Here is a 20999-nt window from a genome sequence, read left to right as displayed (position 1 = left end):
GCAGAGGGAGAAGCAGACTCCACACAGGGAGCCTGATGTGGGACTTGATCCTGGGTCTCCAGGATCATGCCCTGGGCTGAAGGCGGCACTAAATGGCTGAGCCACCCAGGCTGCCCCAGTTTATCATTTTAATTGCTGTGATGAAACATGGACAGAATGCTAGGGAGCAAGAGGAAAAAGCTGCTGTAACACTGTTTAGAGGTATCCCAGCAAGAGATACTATAGAACTGGACCTCAAAGATGAATAGCATTCTGTAGGTAGAGATTAGAAAAAGTTCTAGTCATAGTGAATTGTGTTTGCAGAGGCATAGCCATGTGCAAGAGCCTGGCCTGTGGGCAGCAGTTTACTCTGGTTAGAGCCCAGGGGTATGTGGGATGGCAAGGCAGGGCTACATCTTAAAGAGCCTTTTATGCCTGGCTAATGTGCTTGGACTCTAAACTTCAGGGTCCTTATCTTTAAGATAGAGGTACTAATAGTATTTCTCTTGTGGGGTGACTGAAAAATCAATCAACAGTATGAACTACCTAGCAAAGTGCCTGGTACCTAGTGTTCAGTAAATGATAACTGGTAAGCAAGAGTGTGATTGGTCATATTTACATATTAGAAGTCATAAATGCCTTGTAGAGGGTGGATTATGGATTAGATGAGGGGAGACCAGAAGCAAGGAGACGAGGTAGGAAACTTGCAATAATAATAAAAGGTGAAGAAATGTGACCCAAAACATAGACTGCTTTATGATGAAGTGGAAGGGCATAGATTTGAAAGAATTTGCCACAGGAAAGAGAAAGAAGGAAATATAAAGTATGACTTAGAGATTTCTGTCACAGGTTGCTAGGTAAGTGAAGTCACTGACTGGATAGGGAACAGCACATAAAGATAGACAATTTTGGGGGAAGGTACAGATTTCCATTTGGACGTGTTTGCCTGTGAGACATCCAAGAGGAGGCCAACTATAAAGGTGGGGTGTCTCTGGAAACAGATCAGGGCAGTGGGAAGAACCTCAAAAGGGAGAACCACACACACAAGATGGAGCCCTAAGGATCACCAGCAGGCTTCAGAACAAGACATGGCCACAAAAGGTGGAGAAGAGCTGGGCAGAGGTGGAAAAGCAGGAGGGAGGCAACTTGGGAGCAGAGTTTCAGGGAGTAGTGGTCAGTGCTCTGACACTTCAGACAGGTCCAGTAAAATGTAGACTGGTGGGTGGTTTTAGCATTAAGGAGGGCAGTGCAGACGTGGGAACGGAAGGCAGACTTCAGTGGGGGGAGGAAACCAGAGTAGTAAACACAACAAGAATAGGCAACTTTTTCCCATTAATAAGAATAAGAGAAATAAGAGAAATAAGAATAGCTGACATTTAATGAGCACTTGATGTGTCAGGCATCATTCTAAGCACTTGGGTGTATAGAGTCCTGTAATCCTCAAAGGTACTATTATTATATCTACTTTACAGGTGAAGAAATGGGTGCACAAAATGAATTTTCCCAAAGTTACTGTCTAAAAAGTGACAAGTTACTGTGGGAGCAGTAAGGCAGGAGGTGATAGGTTGAGAGGGGGAGCTTAGTGCTTCAGACACACCTGTGACACCTCATAGCAAATCTTCCCCACAGCATCAGCTCACTGGCACAGTTCCCAGGAGTCAGAGCAGCAACAGCAACTAGGTCCTTCTTCACTTGGGCCTCTGAAGAAGGCTTGGGTAAAAGGGTCCTTCTCCATCAACATCTCCAACTCCAACTCCAACACCACCTCTCTAGAAAAATCAAGGACTTGAACCAAAGCAGGAAATGATGCATTTCATTTATTCAGTAGATACTTACTGAACACTTACTGTAATCCCAGGTACTCTGCTAGGTGACAGGAATATGACTATTAAAAATATATCAATCATCTCTACTCTCCTGGAGTTCAAAGTCTAGCATGGAAGAGCAGTGATAAACCGATTTGAACCAGAATCCTATTTAGCTTATTGAATAGAAACAAAATTAAAACATCAAAATAGTCTCCTCCCAAACAGAATCAGTGCTTTGAATGAACAAATAAATATTTTTGGAACACTGTGTTCTCAGCACAGTACTGGGTACGTCAGGATACAGAGAAGTACAGGATGTGGTACTTGCCTTCCTAGGGTTCAGATATAGACTAGGTGGACCAGCTGTTCCTACAGACAGCCCCTCATGTGTTGAGTCCTCATTCCTGGATGTTGGCAGAGAACAGCTGGGAGGACAAGCCCTCCTTCAGTGCCAGGCATCTTCCTCCAGGCTGAGACACTGCCTTTGGAGCCACCTTCTCACCCTGACCCTGTCTGACTGACTTCTGACAGGTCAGTTTTGGGTCAGCAGGCCCTCAGCAAGTGTCAGTGAAATGTTGCTACCTATCAGCATCATGCAGGGCTCTGGGAAGTAGTGAGGTAAATGAAGGAAACTACACTGTCCCTGCTGAGACAAACTGAGAGTCGTAGCAGAGTAAAACAAGTGTTAGCCTATGTTGCAGACTCTGGGGAAGAAGTCACCATGGGCTGACACTAGGAGAGGCTTTTAAGAGGAGAAAGGATTTTAACTGACCCTTGCAGAAAGTATAGACTGCAGTTTGTTAAAGTTGGGCAGGGTCTTCCAAGCAGAAGGCACCACTGGAGCAGAGGATTCCTGGGCAAGAATAAGCTGGACAAAATGAGTCAGGGTGACTAAGCCCAATGGAGATGCCAGTCTGGCAAAGGAGGGGGGGATTTCTAGGTATCTGTGCCCCTTAACTACCATATAGGCCAGAGTCCTTTGTGGTGCCCAACTTCTTTTTGCCTCCCCAGCAATTGGAGGCCTCCTTGCGGATGCTCTCACTCTCTACAACTTTGCCACCACGAGCCACAACAGATGAGGTAAGAACAGCCGGCTGGCTCCCTCCTAAAGTCTTCGTCTTGTCCATGAAAGCATGTGCAGAATGTAGAGCTGCCCTGGGCCAGCTTCCTGAAAAGGCAGCAGCAGTGGTCACTCCAAATTTGTGCCGAGCACATTCTGGAGACCTAGCAGTATACCAGGAGTTCACCTAGGGGTGACTAGGCACAAAATGAAGAGTAAGTGTGTTAAGAGCAGGGCATCATCAGCTAAGACAATATGCAGAAGAAACAGTGCAGAAACATTAAAAGTAGGACTTGGCCAAGAAATGAATACTGAGTGCTGTGGGAGTGCCACTAAGCCAAGGTGGGCATGAGCAGAGAAAGAAAGCTTCAAACGGGAGATGTAGCCTCAGCACACAGTGGCTGATGAGTAAGGTCTGGAAGAGAAAAGTATCAGGGATATACCCACTTGTGTCACTATTCATCATTCAGCTGAGCTAGGTGGTTACAGATCCCAGCTCTCCTCCTTCTGCCTTGGCACAGCACCAGACCTTTCTTACAAGTGGCAAGAAAGCAATAATCTCTACTTCCGTAATCATTCAGCATATATTTACAGAGTACCTATCCTGTGTCAGGCAATGTGCTAGGTTCTGAGCATACAATAGTAAATAAGACAGATTCCCTGTCTTTACGGAACACAAACAGTAAACAAAAAATATTTACAGTTGTGATGAGTACCAAATGTTCTGTTAAAGAACGGGTCTCTCTGAGAGGGCAGTGTTTAAGCTGAAAGATGATGCTCATGGTGGTGCTTGCTGGGCACTGTTCAAAGTACCTTGTATTAACTCTTTACATTTCAGCAACCTAATGATGTATATACTTTATCCCTATTTTAAGATGAAGAAACGGGATCCCTGGGTGGCTCAGTGGTTTGGCGCCTGCCTTTGGCCCGGGGCGTAATCCTGGAGTCCCAGGATCGAGTCCCATGTCGGGCGCCCTGCATGTAACCTGCTTCCCCCTCCGCCTATGCCTCTACCTCTCTCTCTCTCTGTGTCTCTCATGAATAAATAAAATCTTTAAAAAAAAAAAAGAAGAAGAAGCAACTGAGGCACAAAGAGGTTAAGTATTTTGCTGCAAGCAGGTGTTAAGTGACAGAGCCAAGATAGGAACCTAAGCAGTCTGGTTTCAAAATCTGTGTTCTTAACTACTGAGAAGGAACCAGCCATGTAAGAACTTGGAGATGAGTATTCCAGGCAGAGAGAATAGCAAATGCAAAGGCCCTGAGGCTAAAAGAGTTTGGCATAATCTGACACAGTGCCATTGGCACTGGAACATAAAGAGGCTGGAGGGCCCAGGGCACACAGGACATGTAACCATGAAATAGTTTAGATTTTATTCTAAATGCAAGGATATCCTTTGAAGTCTGTTAAGCAGGGGAGTGAGCTTCATTTTAAATTTTGAAGAATTCACCCACGGTGCTCAATAGAATCGGCTGTCAGATTTTGCAGCATGATGGTCATAGGTGATCTTGAAAGAGTAATTACAGTAATGTGGAGAAAAGAACCGTAATAGTACCTATGTGCCAGGCACTTGTTCTAAATCCTAGGGGTGAACTGGACACAAAGCCCCGTGGAACTTTTAAAAAAGCAAGATCATTTCAGAGAATAATACATGCTATGAACAAAATATATTAATTTATCAATTGTAATAGCAAACTCATGTTTAATGCTTATTATGCACCAGACATTAAGTATTTTCAGTGTAAACTCATTTAATTCTCCCAACAACCAATGAGATATGGTTACCTCATTTCATAGAAAGGAAAACTGAAGCTCAGAGGGTTTTTTTTTTTCTTTTTTTAAGATTTAAAAAAAATTTTTTTTTTATTTTAGAGAGAGTAAGAACAAGAGAGAAAGCACGAGCTGGGGGTGGGGGGTAGAGAGAGAAGCAGACTCCCCACTGAGCAGGGAGCCCAACTCGACATTTAATCCCAGGACTCTGGGATCATGACCTGAGCTGAAGGCAGATGCTTAACTGACTGAGCCATTCAGGCAGCCCTCTCAGAATTTCCATATAAACAATCAGATATTATTCAATTTTACATAGAAACTGAGACACATAACTACTAAGTCACTTGCCCAGGGTCTCCCAAACAGTAAGTGATTTAAAACATATGACTTCAGACTCTATGCTTTCTATTTCACCATTTTAAAATCATGACCCTTGGGATCCCTGGGTGGCGCAGCGGTTTGGCACCTGCCTTTGGCCCAGGGCGTGATCTTGGAGACCCGGGATCGAATCCCACGTCGGGCTCCCGGTGCATGGAGCCTGCTTCTCCCTCTGCCTCTCTCTCTCTCTCTCTCTCTCTCTCTCTCTCTCTCTCTGTGACTATCATAAATAAATAATAAAAAATAAATAAATAAATAAATAAATAAATAAATAAAATAAAATCATGACCCTTTACTACTTTTCTAGCCCATTTGCCTTTATATGGGCTTCATTTTGCAATGAACATTTAAACATTTTTTATGCTTTTTTAAAGCCTATTTTGATGACCAATGGGATCAGTCCAGAAACCTCTGGAGAGCCTGGGGATATAGTCCTAAAGAAAAGCCGTCAGGTATCTAATCCTTTTACTAATGTTCCTTCCCCCTCTCGCTCAACTTCTCTAGCACCATTTTCAGGACATCTCATTTATTTGGCACATGGATCAATCTAAGTTCTCACACATCTCCGTTTTTATCAGATCTGTAAATCCTTTCCTAGAGGAGGAAAGATGCCAGCCCCCACCCAGGAGCTCTGCATTTTCGTGGCCTTTATTCCTACTCTGGTTTGTAGTTTCCAACTCATCTCCTTCCTCTTGCATGTCCCATACATACCCATCAACATTTATGCTAGAGACACAGGCCTCTATCCAGGTACCAGGCAGGAGCTTGAGCGAGACACCCATGAGGTGAAATACTAAATCTGCTACTAAGTACTTGAGGGATCTTGAACAAGTGACTTGACCTTTCCGGGTTTCTGTTTCCTTATAAGTAATATCAGGCTAAAATAATTCTTACCTAATAGAACAATGGCAAGAATTAGTCTAGAGGAAGAAAGTAGACCCTGTTAGTTCCCTTTCCCTCTTCCCCACCTAGCAAAGTGGGTGAAATGTCAGTGAATCACGTCCCATAGGAAGGGAGTCTGTGAGCCACTTACCATGCAGAACTGCTGTTCCTACTTTTGTGCTTCTGCCTTCATGATGTGCCAACTCCCAGGGGAATTTACTGTCTTTGATCTGTTAAATCTAAGACACAAGTATGGATGAAGAAGAAATAAGAATTTCCACTTCAATTAAAGGGCAAGTCTAGTTTTGAGAAGATAAGTCTCATATACTTTTTAGCCACTTTTCTTTCTTACAGAAAAACTCCGTTGTTTGTCTGCTGTTCTCAGGGCCACCTCTCTCCTCAGGACTTCATTCTGGGTGCTAGTTGGGGTAACTGATCATCACAGTTCACCCCAAACTGTCCCATTTCAGCACTGAAAGTCCGAGGACCCAGAAAACCTTAGGAGGTTGATCATCCCCACTAGCAATGACCCTCTGATTACCTGATGCATTCATACCAGCATATTTTCTGAGTCTGTGCTCTTGCCTGGCTGCTACTCCGTTCTGGATAACCTAGGAATCAAATCAAGTGTGTGTTTAAGACACTAGCAAGTAAAGGCCACAAAACTTAAGAAAAAAATTAAGAATTACACGTATTTTTTAAATCATGGAATAAGTCAGAATTTTGATTGACTTTGTTATGTTTATGGCTTATTTTAGATCTAATTGTGAATTATATTTGGGCAGAAGCACCATAATCTTCTTAGCTTATGGTCTTGGAAGGTCTTAAAAGTGGCCTCACTTTGAAGAATTTAAGACCAAAACCAGATATTTGTATTTACCCACATAATGTATCTGACACTCTTCATTCCTTCTTCACATCCTGATTTCATGCCAGGATCATTTCCCTTCAACACAAAACTTCCTTTAGAATTCCATGTATTGCAGACCTGCGGGTGACAGCTTCAATTGCCCGAAAATATCTTCATTTTGCCTTTATTTTTCCAGGATATTTTTTTCCACTGGATATAGAATTCCAACTTGAATTTTGTTTGTTTTAGCATTTTAGAGCTATCAATCCATATTCCGACTTAACATTGTTTCTGATGAGAAGTAGCCATTGTTCCTATTGTTGCCTCAAATGTAATATGACTTTTATTTTCTGTCTGCTTTTAAGATTGTCTCTTTTCAACAGTCTGCCTACAATGTTCATAGTTGTGGAGGCAGGGGTAGAATAGGGGAGGAAGAGCACATAGGTCTCTTCAACAGTGTTAGCAGTATTTTAGTTCTTAGGTTTGATTCTGTTGACCTTAAAAAACAAAAGAGGCAGTTATTTTACCAGCTAAAGGAGTTTATTCTGGAACAGCAGAGGAACTGCAATTTTGGGACAAGCAAACTGTGGCAAAACAGACAAGTCTGAAGAACAGAGAGGGGCTTGCTTTTATAAGGGGAAAGGAAGGAGCTGGGATGGGCTTTTCTGCTGAGTTCTCCATGGCTAGGTTGTTGCTGGGCAGGAGAAATTCTTTTTCCTGCTGGGGTATGTATGTAACATAAGCTTCCTGTTGAATGTTAGGTCTGCTTCTTAGCACCAGTGGTCATGTGTGAGAACTCCCCCTTCAGGGCTTCCTGAATGTTTTTTTTTTTTTTTTAATATTTTATTTATTTATTCGTGAGAGAGACAGAGAAGGAGAGAGAGAGGCAGAGACACAGGCAGAGGGAGAAGCAGGCTCCATGCAGGAAGCCCAATGTGGGACTCTATCTCGGGTCTCCAGGATCAGGCCCTGGGCTGAAGGCAGCGCTAAACTGCTGAGCCACCCGGGCTCTCCCTGAATCTATTTTAAATGGAGTTTCCTTTATTTTCACAGTTGGATTGGGTTGGGGGTTCACGGATGTTTATTTCTATTATGCTTTATAATTCACATATGTTACATAGTTTCTTTGGTATGTTACATAATGCAATCACAAAACTCTATGTAGTTAAATTTTTAAAAGTGATTAGATGGTGCCAAAATGGAGATACCAACTTCCTTCCATAAATCTGGCTGTGAATATGGAGCAGGGAAATACGATAGTGACCAGAGTAGCATAGGAGATAAAGGGAAGATTTTTGGTTTGGTTTTGTTTAATACAGGAATGACTACAGCTTTCTTTATGGGAATTCGATGATCCCATAGAGAAAAGGAGAATGGGAAGATGCAGGAGAGGGAGAGAGAAAAGAAAGGCTGGTCCTTGAGTCAGAGAGGGCCTAAGATCCAGGCACGTGTGGAGGTAGCCTTTTGAGAGGAAAAAGAAAACTCACTCTGAAGCATGAAGGAAGATGGAGAAGATGGATGCTAAAGCAAGTAGGATTAGAAATGTGGTAGGGATGCCTGGATGGGTCAGTGGTTAAGCATCTACCTTTGGCCCAGGACGTGATCATGGAGTCCAGGATGAAGTCCCACATCAGGCTCCGTGCATGGAGCCTGCTTCTCTCTCTGCCTGTGTCTCTGCCTCTCTCTGTGTGTCTCTCATGAATAAATAAATAAAATCATTAAAAAAAAAATTGAGAATCCCTGGGTGGCTCAGCGGTTTGGCGCCTTGACATTAGTCAAGTCTTCTGATCTTTCTGAGTCTGTTTCCTCATCTGTCACATGGAGTTACCAGGCCTCACAGGGAGGTTGTAGAATACCAGGTGCCACACAGATAGGGTATAGAGGCCAGCCCTTAGCTCTCCTACTTGTGACTGCTTCATCCTCAGTTGTCACCTCTTGAAGGAGAGAAGGAAGATGGGTGGCCGGTTTAGCAGGACTGCTGCACAGCCAGCCAGCGGCAATTTCATATTACTTGTGATTCAATCAAGTTCTGTTGCCTCTGCTTTCTCTTAACTCTCCTGAGCAGGTACCTCTTCACTGGGACAGTTGCCTGGGTTTATTGAAAGTTATTTCTGATTCTGTTTGCTTAGCAGCTTATGGGCAAACGTCCCTAAAGGGGAAGAAAAAGGTAGAAGATGAGACAGCAGTATTTTACATGTTGTTTTCTCCAGGTTTCTGTTCTCTACGCTTGTAGATATTTCTTTGGGGAACTCTCAAGCTACTCTAAGTACTTGAGTTTTTATTTCCAGTTTGATAACTGTCAAATCCTTATCTTCAGTCTAGACTTCCTTCCCATGCTGCAGACACATGTGGATCCAGCTGCATCCTAGCCATCTTTTCCTTGATGTGTTACAGTTTATTATGTCCAAAACTTGAGTTTGTCACCTTCCTTTGCACACCCCCTCTGCCACCTGCATTCCTTATCTGTATAAACTCTGCCCTCATCGTGTGGGTACAGAGGTGCCAGAAGCATACGTGTCATCTTTCCCTCCTCTTGCTCCTTTGTCCCCCATGCCCCAGAGCCCATCTGTTACCAAGGCCTGTTAATTCTGTCTGCTAAATATCTTTTGCATCCACTCACTTCTCACCGTCCTATCATCTAGTCTTAATCATCTCCCTCATGATTCCTTCTAACTAGTCTCACTCATGTACATGCCTTCCCACCCTGGAAAGGAGAGCAACTCTTCAGGGTTACCCAAAAAAGAAAAGTTTTGTTTTGTTTTGTTTTTAATTTAAAACCCATATTCCTAAGCCACTTATCAAATCTGAGTGCCCAATTATCTGACTTCTCAGCAGCATATAACATAGTTGATCTCTGTCCTCTAAGCACTTTCTTCACTTGTTTCGAAGACATCAGTTCCTCTTGGCTCTCCGCCCCCCTCCTGGCTGCTCCTACTCAGCTGCCTTTGCTGGTTCTTCCTTATATCCCCTACTTGTTAATAAAAGAGTAACCCAGGGCATAGTCTTTAGACTTCTCCATTTACATTTGCTTTCTAGATGACCCCATCTGATCTCAGAACTTTAAATCTCCTCTACATGCTGACGACTTGTTATCTTAGCTCAGAGTTTTGTAAACTCTAAGCTAGTGTGTCCAGCTGCCTACTCAACAGCTCCTCTCAGATATCTAACAGATACTTCAAATTAACACTCACTTCACAATTTATTCCTCATTGCTGTTCCTTAGTCTTCAGACATCTCAGTTAATGGACACTGTGTCCTTCTAGTTCTGTGGTTTAAACCAAAACCCTTGGAATCCCCCCCGATGCCTCTGTTTCTAGTCCACCAAGAAATTCTGACAGCTCTATCTTTACAATATATCCAAATCTATTTATCACCACTCCAGCCATTACCACCCTAATCTAAACCACCATCAGTTACCTCTTGCCTAGATTATTACAGGGATCTCTGTGCTTGCCTCTCTGCTTCTGCCTTTGTGCCTGGCAACCCATTCCCTGTACAGCATCTGTTAGTTGACCTTTTAAGATGTTGAATAAATCATGTGATTTCTCTGCTTGGAACCTTCCAGTAACTTGTCATTGATGACGAGGAGAGCCAGAATGGGGCCTAAGACATGCAGGCCAGAGAATAAGATGGTAACTTGGGCCTCAAACTTGAAAGGTGTATCTTCTGGCAAATTAAAAAACCACAGTCCTGAGTTAGGTGCAGAGAAGGCAGAAGAAGGTCCCTTCCTCAGGAGCTCACAGTTCCCCAGGGGAGCCAGCTTTACATCTCAGTCCACCAACTCCTATTAAGTACCTGTTATGCTTAAAGAGCTGGACCGTACCTTCAGGGAGCTCACAGTTCCTAGAGGTACTGGTCTCCAAACCACTCATTCGCTTTCTCAAATGATATTAACACTTAGTAGAACAAAATAGGGCAGCCCCAGTGGCTCAGCGGTTTAGCACCACCTCCAGCCCAAGGCGTGATTCTGGAGACCCAGGATCAAGTCCCACATCGGGCTTCCTGCAGGGAGCCTGCTTCTCCCTCTGCCTGTGTCTCTGCCTCTCTCTCTCTCTGTGTGTATGTCTCTCATAAATAAATAAAATCTTTTAAAAATAAATAGATAGATAGATACATAGATAGATAGAAAGAAAGAATGAATGAATTTAGGGAAAAGAAGGCTGAGCCACAATAGTGACTTGAGTAGAATTCAGCAGAGATGAAGGAAAGGCTTTATAAGCTATGCATCTGGAGAAAAGAAACCTCAGCGAATCAGCAGAATTTGGCAACTTGCAGGTATAAGCAGTATATGATAGAAAGGAGGTCAGAGGTAGGGAGAGACTGAACTGGACCAGAACAATCAGGGTAGGATAGGAATCAGAAGCAAAGAGCAAAAGGAACCTGTCATCTGAGCTTTGGCCTCCCTGCCTGTCTACATGGCAGTTCTTAACCGTGAGATGGACCTTGTCTTACTCTGTGCCTTCCTGCCTAAAGGCCAGGCTCTGTGCACAGCACAGACGAGTCCCTGGACTAACCACAGGCATGGGGCCAGGGCTGTTGTTCCTGAGGAGTGAGTAGGAGGCAAGAAGTCAGACACAAGGCCATGTACAAGTTACCCTAAAAGCCTTGAGCTGTCTATCCCCTCCCACTCTAGTGTTCTCACCTCCACTCAGCCAGACCCCACAGCGGTGTAGACACCACTAGAAAGCGAGGTGCTCCAGGCCAGCCAGGTAGCTGAAAGTCAGCAAACCTGGTTTCTTGCCCTGACTCTGCTGCTGTCTTTCTGAGGTCTTGGGCATGGTGTCTCCAGAGGCAGCACAGACTTAATTTGTGACTGCATTTCCCTCTTCTCTCCTACCAGGTAGTTTTGTGTAGTGGCAAGGACCATGGCCCCTAAATCTACACAGCCTAAACTTAAAACTGAGCTTTGCCACTTACTCGTTGTGGAACTTCCTGGGGCAACTTCTCTGTGCTTCAGTTCCTTTATCTGAAAAATAAGCATAATAGACCTGCCTCCTAAGGTTTGTTTTGTGTAGGATTGACTAAGTAAGATATGTAAAATACAGTTCTTGGCACATAAAAAAGAAGAACTAGGAGTGCCTGGGTGGTGCAGTCAATTAAGCGGCAAATTCTTGGTTTTGGCTCAGGTCGGGATCTCAGGGGATCTCAGGGTCATGAGATCAAGCCCAGCGTCAGGCTCTGTGCTCAACACAGAATCTGCTTAAGGCTCTCTCTCCCTCATACCACCACCACCATCACCCCAGTGTTCTCTCTCTCTTTCTCTAAAATATTTTTTTTAAGATTTTATTTATTCATGAGAGACACAGAGAAAGAGAGACAGAGACAGAGACAGAGGGAAAAGCAGGCTCCATGCAGGGAGTCCGATATGGGACTCAATCCCAGGACTCCAGGATCACGCCATGAGCTGAAGGCAGCTGTTTAACCGCTGAGCCACCCAGGCATCCCTAAATAAATCTTTTATTTTTTTTTATTTATTTATGATAGTCACACAGAGAGAGAGAGAGAGGCAGAGACATAGGCAGAGGGAAGAGCAGGCTCCATGCACCAGGAGCCCGATGTGGGATTTGATCCCGGGTCTCCAGGATCGCGCCCTGAGCCAAAGGCAGGCGCTAAACCGCTGCGCCACCCAGGGATCCCTAAATAAATCTTTTAAAGAGAGAAAGAACAATTATATGAGTGTTAGCTATTATTATTTTTATCATCATTCCTATTGAGATGTCCTCCCTCTTACACTGTTCCATTTTGGGAGGGAATTGGTAGGATGAAATGCTAAGGGATAGGAGCACCATCAAGAACAGCACTGGGAGCTGGGAATTTAGCCCCACAGAGCACCCCTGAAGTAGGAGAGCAGTTTTCAAGGTTGTAGCAGTGGACTGTGTGCTCAGCTCAGACCCTAAGTTAGAAGCCCAGAATGACACCCCACCCCCACCTATGGATAATAGATCCCCAGCCTCAGAAGTCTCTGGCCTACCTATCTATGAGTCTTAAGGCTTTATGTCTGCTTCTTTCCTCACAGCAGTCTAGAGAATTTTTCTGTCTTTTGGTTTCCCTTCCTCAAGCCCAGAGGCATCTAAGAGATCATAGTCCCAGTAGAGAAACCCAGCCTCCACAAAATCATCAGATCAGGTCAGCAGGGGCCTAGGGGAACTTCTTGAGCCCATTATCCTCTCTCTCCAGCCTGTGGTCCAGGCCTGATGGCTGAGATATCCCTCTTAGGGCATGAAGCCCTGATGTATTGCCTCATTTCTTTAAGACACCAAGTCCCTAGCTCTCTGCAGAGTACCAAGAAGAGTCCTAAAGATCCAAGGGTTTCTGATAAAGGCCACACAAAGCTTTTGGGAGGAGATGAGCTCCCTGGCCAAGGGTGTACAAAAGTCAGGGGAAACAGCCAGAATTGGCTGGTACCCACCCTGCCCCAGAATGCAACTTGGCAGGCATCTCAAGGGAAAGGGCTCACAGGACTATTGGGTGGGTGCAGGGCTCACATTGCCTGAGCTACTCTGAGGCCAGAGTCTGGGAGGAGCCAGGACCTCTTCTAGAAGTGTCACTTTAACCCTTCCCTCTCATAAGTCTGGACTTTCAACCCCTCTCCCTGACAGGGCATGAGTTCAGAGGGTTAAGTTTTGATTAAGTCAGGCCTTTTCATTCTGTAGGGGGGAAGACTGAGGCCAGGGTGAGGGAGGGGCTCTAGTCCTTGTAAAATGGGCTTGTTGTCAGGAAAACCTTCTCAAAGGAAGAATAGGGAGGATCAGGGTATGGTGAGAAATGGAGCATGTAGGTAGTGAGAACCACACAGCCAGAGATCTAACGCAGGAATAGGGGGTGAGCTCTGAACATGGAGCCCAGCCATGCTGCACTTGAGCTGGGTGATCAAATTTAAGATTTGCCTCTCAGGGCTAGGCCCCTGGTCTGTATCTTATCCCCACTCCGCCCCCCCCCACCCCCCCCACCCCCCACCCCCCACTGCTCCTGGCTACAGCTCCTGAATCTGCTAACTCTCTTCAGCCCAAGGAAGTTCAGCCTTTGGAGAGGACTCTGGGAGCCACCCCAGAGGAAGGCAGCAGGCCAATGGGGTGAAAGTTGAAGAAGGCAGACAGCTGTACTGAGCCCTCACTCGTCTCTGAGGCAGCGATCCATTGGCAAGCCCATGTAACCAGCCAGAGTCAGGGAGCTGTTTACTTTCAGTTTTCAGCGCTTTCAAAGTTTTGCTTCCAGCTCCTAAGTCAGGGTTTATGTTACTTAAGGGAACTGCTCTGGAAAAGAACAAAACTTCAGCCCCAATGCTGAGCCAGAGGTTTATTGGGCAGGAGGCAATCGAGTGGGGAGAGCTTGGCCAGGCCTGGCCTAGCACAGGGCATGCCTTGCGGAGGTACAGTACCTTCTTTCTACTCTACCTGAGGTAAGGTCTGAGAACAGCAAGGCCTCATTTTGCTCTCTGCAGCAGATGTCAGCTTTTGCTCCAGCTTAACCCCAGTGTTTTGCAAGATGTTGTACCTGGCCACAGCCTTGGTCACATCTGAATTTCATTTCACCTTCACAGTAGACCTGGGTAAGAAGGCTAAACAGAAGTTCTTAGCTCCATTTGGTAATGAAGATACTGAGACCCAGAGAAAGAGTGTGTCTTGGCATTAAGCAAGTGGACAGCTGGGCTTGGCCACATGCCAGTGTTCCTTCCACTCCAGCCCACCACCTCCCCTCTAAGAAAGTCCCAGGAACGCCCTGAAGCCAGGATGAGTACAGACACCTACACCCTGGGAGCAGGTGTCTGTTCAAGGTGATCCCTCTGGAGACTAGAGTGGAGAGAACCTAGAACATAGTGGCTTGGACCAGACCACACTGTAGCCCAAAGAAGAGGATTGGCCCTTCCTGAGGGAGCCTTTGGTGAAGACACTGTATCACAGGGACCTGGCCAAAGAGGGACCCATCAGCTAGAAGAAGTTCCTGGGTTGCAAGCACCTCCTCTTACATTATCTGCTCATATTGATCCATTTTCAGATGAGGAAACCAAGGCCCAGAGACTAAGTGACTTGCCCAAAGCCATTTGGCTAAGTGGTAGAGCCAGGACTAGAACCAACTCCCCAGGATGGAGTTAGCCTTTTGATTTGAGGAAGCCCCAGATTTGCCCGCCACCATTATTCCTTACTCTTTACATGATGCTTTATTTTCATCCTAGGAGAGTTCTACCTTTGACGTTGAGATGGACACATCTGTCTTAAATAATAGGCCAGAGAGGCCTATTCATATTCATAGCCTGGGTGCCCAGATGCCCAGAAAAGAGCAAGTCCCCATATTTCAAAGTAGGAGAATTTAATGAGAGATCTGGGTAGATTTAATGGGGGCAGTCTGAGAGCCCCTGGTCTGCTGCCATGCTTAACACCCAGACCACAATAAATCCAGTTCCATTCTTCAGCCTAGAATAGTAATCAACCCCCCACATCCAGATCCTGTTCACTGTGCAGGTCTAAGAGCAATAAAGTCAGTTACTCTCCAGACATTTGAGAACTCCCCTCAGCAAGCATCAGCCCCTTTCTCTGGGTTTGTCTTCTGCTTTCTATACCTTTACTCGACCACACCTATCCCCACTACTTTGCTAGGGAATATATTCCTCTTTCTCATCCCTGCTCAGTCTAGCCTGTATCTGGAACACCCTCTCCCATATCCTTTGCTCAGATTCCACCTTCATGTTGTTTCAAGTCCCTCTTCTTGAAAGTACCCTACATAGGGACTTTACCCCATATATGTAACACCCACTGTCCAGACTCCAAGATCCCTGCAGCCCCTGGGTCTGATGATCCAGCTTCTATGTGGGCTCCTTCTGCCTCTCCAAGATCTCTAAGGCTCCTGCAAATCATAGGCAGAAACAGGGTAAGCCCAGCCATGCTGCAATTGGGCTGGGTGGTCAAATTGCGATTTGCCTCTTAGGGCTAAGCCCCTGGCCTGTGGATCTTGTCTCCCCGCCGTTCCTAGCTGCAGCTGCTCAATCGGCTACTCTCTGGCCCCAAAGAAGTTTCAGTCCCAGCCTAGGGGAAGGCAGCCAGCCAAGGGGGTAAAAGTTGAACAAGGCTGGTGGCATCTGTACTGAACCTGGGGCCCTGCTCTTTTCCTGGTACCTGCACACCCACAGCTTCAACAGGAGCATGCAAATACTTCAGAGGAACAGTCAGTACATGTAGGGGTATCCCTATTCTGAGCAATGCCCCCCCCCCGCCCAGCCCCACCAGAGTTGTGTGTTTTGGGGTAACCGCTCTGATGAAAGAGGAACCTTTACTCCTAGCCAAGATGTTTTTTAGACCCTACTAAGGTCAACAAAAGCCAAGTGCTGCTGAGTGTGTGTTCTCTGTCCTTCCACACCCCCTGCCCTGCCCAGTACACAGCCAAGCCCTGTCCCTGGGCCTGGGCCATACAGATAAGGCTCCCCTAGGTTGTTGGGTCCAGGCATGGGTGCTGGGAAGTTGACTGAACCAGCCACACTGGATTAAGCTCCAGGGCAGATGTTGGCCCAGCCGGTCAGGTGCAGGCCTGTGCTCACGCAATTCCCTCAAGGGAAATGACCTCACTTCCCTACCCCCAACTCTGCTGAAACTGTGCATCTCAGATCTCACCTCTGTGTGAAGCCTCCCCTGTCCATCTTGGCTGTTAGGAATTGCTCCTTTCTCCGTGTTTGAGTTCTGAGCTTCATCTCTCTGATTGCTGGGTAGGTTGGCATTTCTCTTCTCCCCTGTAGCCTGAGCAGCCCTGTGGGGGACAGAAACCATGCCTACTTAATGTCCTTAAAAAGTGAGGGGGTTGAACAGATCTTAGGCTCCTGAAAGGCTTGATGAGTCACCAACAAAGGTCTTTGATGGTCATTTCAGGAACTGACGTTCTTGGCCCTTCCAGTGATGGAGAACAAGACTCATCAGAGCCTCCTAAACAATGCTTCTCTTCTGGCAGATGAAGACACAGAATCCTGGTTTAGGATTTGAGATAGGAGATTGCTCTTAGGCCTGTTTTCCCATCTAGCTTATAGAACAAGCATCTCTCTAGTCCTCCTTAACTGTAGCAGAGAAAGAAATGGAAAAGCAAGGTACATCTGGTGACGCAGAAGATCTGTCTGCAAAGTAGCCAGGGTACTGGAAGGGGATTTGGTGTTACCTCTAAATCCCAAATAGCTCACAAAACAAGTCTTGGATCTTGGGAGTAGAGAGGGGTATATGGAGACTCAATGTGCTGCCAAGCCCCTGAGGATTTGACTTAACCAAAGGCCTGACATATGGTAGGCCAATGACCAGTGGTTCTAGAATGAATAAGATGTTTTCTGTAAGAGGCAGTCTCCTCCCCACCCAATTTCAGCCTCTGGTCACCATGGCTTGGTCCCACCCATTCACTGATCTAGCAGCTACCAAGCTCCCATCTTGGACTTGGCCCAATTGGAGTCACAAACATCAGACTCAGTCTGTGTCTTCCAGGAGCACCCATCCAGTCTAGGTGGGGAGGCCAACAGGCAGTGACTGGGCAACTGGCCTACCCTGCCTGAAGCCTTATAGGGTGCAGGTGCCTATCATATCTTGGAAGAACTCCAAATGGGAGCAAAGGGTGGGCTTCCTTTTTTTCCTTTTAGCCTAAACCTGCCTAGAAGATACAGAGCTGTTATCTTCTCATCTCTACTAGCACTGTTTTGCTCTTAGTTCTCAGGCAAACCTAACTGTGGGCTATCAGTGCTGACAGTTTGCTCAGGTTGTATGCACTCCTTTAGCATTTAGAATTCCAGACTGGCAAGGATCCTCAAGGTTACCTGGCTTCCACTCCCCTTATCACAATCTGGCTGCTATTCTTTTTTTTTTTTTTTTTTTAGTAGATGACTGTCCTCTCTGAGCTATGGAAGTCAGAACTGGGTTCTGTACATTTCTGTCTCCTCACAGGCATTTAAAATTTTTGGTTTTTTTTTTTTTAAGATTTACTTATTCATGAGCGACACAGAAAGAAGCAGAGACATAGACAGAGGGAGAAACAGGCTCATCGCAGGGAGCCCAATGTGGGACTCGATCCCGGATCCCAGGATCATGCACTGAGCCGAAGGCAGACACTAGACGCTCAACCACTGAGCCATTCAGGCATCCTGGCATTTGAAAGGTTAAAGAAATGAAGGAAAGAAGGGATTACTAAATGTTACTGACTCCAGAAAATCTCTAGGGAAACTCTAGAAAAATCAGAAAATCTCCACCAAGCTGATTCTGGTCATTCTGGCCTGAGCGCTGGTACCGTGTGCTGTCTGTCTCTCCATCACCTTATGAAGATCTCAGCTGTTGGATTTGGGGACAGAGAAGAGATACCCATCCATAGTGCAGGCTACATGCCGTGAGGTCAGCCAAGTTCACCTGTTATGGCGACTTCCATCTCCTTTTAGCACTGCCTCTTCCCCTGCCAGACCTCCACCTCTTCCCCTGGGCCTTACTGTCAGCCAGCTGTCTGGGGTGGCTTTTCTGTATAGCTTTGAGCTCCTTAGGGGCAAGAATGTGGTACAAAAAAAATTAAGTGGGGGGGGAGGGGTTGAATGAGTAAAAGAGTGAGCCATAGAGGAGTCCAGAAGACCACAATCTCATAACCCAAATGTATACGAGGACCTGAAAGGGGAATTAGTGATACCCTGTCAGCCCAAGGCAGGGAAGATTTGGTAGCGGGGCTGTGGGGACATGGTTCATGTTACCTGGCAGCTCTCAGAACATATGGAGAGTGTATTATTCACCAACATCTTCTCCCTGGCAGTTGGATATATTCCCCGGGTGACATATGGAACAGTTACAACTGAGAGGACAAATGACTTATCTATGCCCATGCAGCAAGAGAAGGGATGAGGCTTTCAGCGTGTACTGGAGGAAATTCCTCCTCTCGAGGCATAGAAAGATTCTAAGCCAGGGTTCATATCATGGCTCTGCCACTCCAAACTTTGGGACCTTGAGCTCATTTAAACCTGAACTGTAACTGTAGTTTCTTTTATGTGACCTAGGAACAGTGCACCCACCTATGGGGGTTGAGGTGAGGGTTAAGCAAGATCAGGTATACTTTGTAAACCAGTCAGCTCTGTATAGATATTAGCCAAAGGACCAAAATACAAAAGGAACCAAAGTCATTTCTTGGAGGTACCATATCCTCATTGCTTACCCAGCTGACTTCTTCCTCTTCAGGACAAAAGTGGGGCCTCCAGCAGAGCCTTGTCTGGAAGGCCTTGTCGTCCCAGACCTAACTCGCTGCCTCCTAACCTGCCTGAGGAAGAAACTCGCAGGATTGCACGGATATTTTCTTCCCAATATTCCCAGAAAGACTAATACAGCCTGAAACACTAAGGGAAGGCTCCACCTGCCCACCCTCCTTCAGCCTTGTCTGGCTTGCATGAGACACAAGGTGTGCTTCGTTCAGGGCCATGAAAGTCCTGAAACCACCACCAGCCTAGTCCATGGATGCCTTGAGACCCATCCAGCACCGACTGGAGGAATGTTCCCAAACCAGTCCAAAGTCCACGTGCCAGGATTTCAGCTCATTCCTTCTATGGTGAGGCAACAGCTAGAATCAAAGTAGACTCCAGTCCTCAAGTGGAACCACCCATCTTTTGACCAAGAGACCCAACCAGGCATCTCTCGGCTGAGAAACTCCTTCCAGTGTCTTTGATAGCCTACTGTTGACATGAGCCCACCTTCTTTGGCCATTTTTGCCTTAAAGTTTGGGTGGGGTAGAGGACGGGATGAAGATTGTATGCATTGTGCATAGCTGAGGAAATCCAGGGCCACCTCCAGTTGATTTACTTAGAAATAAGGGTATTTTGTAGATATAAATTATTTTTATGCTGTGTTGAATTAATCAATAGAAAAAGAGGGGGGAAATCACCTCCTTTAGACTTTTTATCTGATTATCTGAAATTCTAACCATGCTTTTAACTTATTGTTTTTACCCAGCTCTGAAGGTCATTGTTGCTGCCTGTGTCTGAATAAAATCATATTGGTATTTATATTCTGTACACGGTTGTTTTGTGGGTTGGCCACTAGCCCTGGGTGTTTGTGCTCTAACAGCCAAAGAAAAGTTTGAAAACCATATAGTCCCTTAAGCTCACCTGAAACTGGGGGCCAGGGTCAACATGAAGTCTCATGGTGAGAGATCAGATTGGTCCAGATTTGAATGACACCATATTTCCCTTGCTTATGCCTCAAATCCATCAGCAAAGTGGAAGGGTCTCCTGGAACAGGTCTGCTCAGAATCCCTGATCTCTCCAGGATGGATAGCTCTGGCTTAAGACTGTCACACTCCAAACAGTTGAGCAGCTACTATAGACAGGGCCTGTAGAGAAGATAAGGGGCAAAGATCCATCAACAGATGAACGGGTAAAGAAGATGTGGTATATATACATGGTGGAATATTACTCAGTCATGAAAAGGAGATCTTGCCATTTGCAATAACACGGATGGAACTAGAGGGTATTATGATAAGCAAAGTAAGTTGATCAGAGAAAGAAAATTATCATACGATAATTTTATGATAATTATCATACGATAATTCATACAAGTGAGATGAATTGTATGAATTTACACTTGTATGTATGAATTTATGAATTTTATGAATTTAACACTTGTATGAATTTAACAAACAAAACAGGATCATAGAGGAGGGAGGGAAGAATAAAACAAGATTAAATCAGAGAAGGAGACAAACCATAAGAGACTCTTAATCATAGGAAACAGAGTCACCGGAAGGGAGGTGGGGGGGATGGGGCACCTGATATAATGAGCACTGGGTGTTATATAAGACTGACAAGTCACTGAACTCTACCTCTAAAACTAATAATACACTATATGCTAATTGAATTTAAATTAAAAAGAAAATATTTTTTAAAAAACATACCATTTGGTACCCAACATCTCTCCAAAGTGAACAGCTAAGCCAGAATAAAGGATGTCCTTGCCAAAAAAAAAAAAAAATGAAAGGGACAATGATGCACAGAGTGGCTGGAAGAGAAAGTTGGAGGAGAACTAAAGTGAAGGGCCCCGCTTTCTTCCCTAAGCACAGGTCATTTCGCTTAGTCCTCAAAACAACTCTATAACCTGCAGATCATGATACCCATTTTATAGTTAAACTGAAACTTTTAAGTCATGTACCTCTCTGTTAATGTAGCTAGGAAATGAATCACCACACAAAACATTTCCAGAGATGTCACAAGGCTTCTGCACACAGGGAAGAGCCAACGAGTGCTCTGAATCTGGGAAATTCATGGAGAAATACCATGTGGGCTGGAGCAACCAGGGTGGA

At 45.4% G+C, this 20999-nt stretch overlaps 1 protein-coding gene across 9 annotated transcripts in view; it reads left to right on the top strand.

The window, feature by feature from the left end:
* C2CD3 (C2 domain containing 3 centriole elongation regulator) overlaps nt 1-19707 on the top strand; it is a 146267-nt gene extending 126560 nt beyond the window's left edge. For 5 of the 9 annotated variants that reach the window (XR_011995351.1, XR_011995350.1, XR_011995352.1 and 2 more), the window contains one exon: nt 18890-19707. Coding sequence is in view for 6 of the 9 variants with exons in the window: in XM_072727385.1 (XP_072583486.1) it covers nt 18890-19030 (141 nt within the window). In the remaining 3 variants the exon portion in view is untranslated. Of the gene's footprint in view, nt 1-2755; nt 2868-18889 lie in introns of all 9 variants that reach the window. The other 4 variants (XM_026010500.2, XM_026010501.2, XM_072727387.1 and 1 more) reach the window with 1 other exon arrangement.
* Nucleotides 19708-20999: the final 1292 nt, after the last annotated feature.

This window comes from Vulpes vulpes, chromosome 11 (genome assembly GCF_048418805.1).
Source record: "Vulpes vulpes isolate BD-2025 chromosome 11, VulVul3, whole genome shotgun sequence".
Classification (NCBI taxonomy): domain Eukaryota; kingdom Metazoa; phylum Chordata; class Mammalia; order Carnivora; family Canidae; genus Vulpes; species Vulpes vulpes.
The sequence above is the reverse complement of the archived record's forward strand: the minus strand, read 5'-3'. Positions and strand labels throughout refer to the sequence as shown.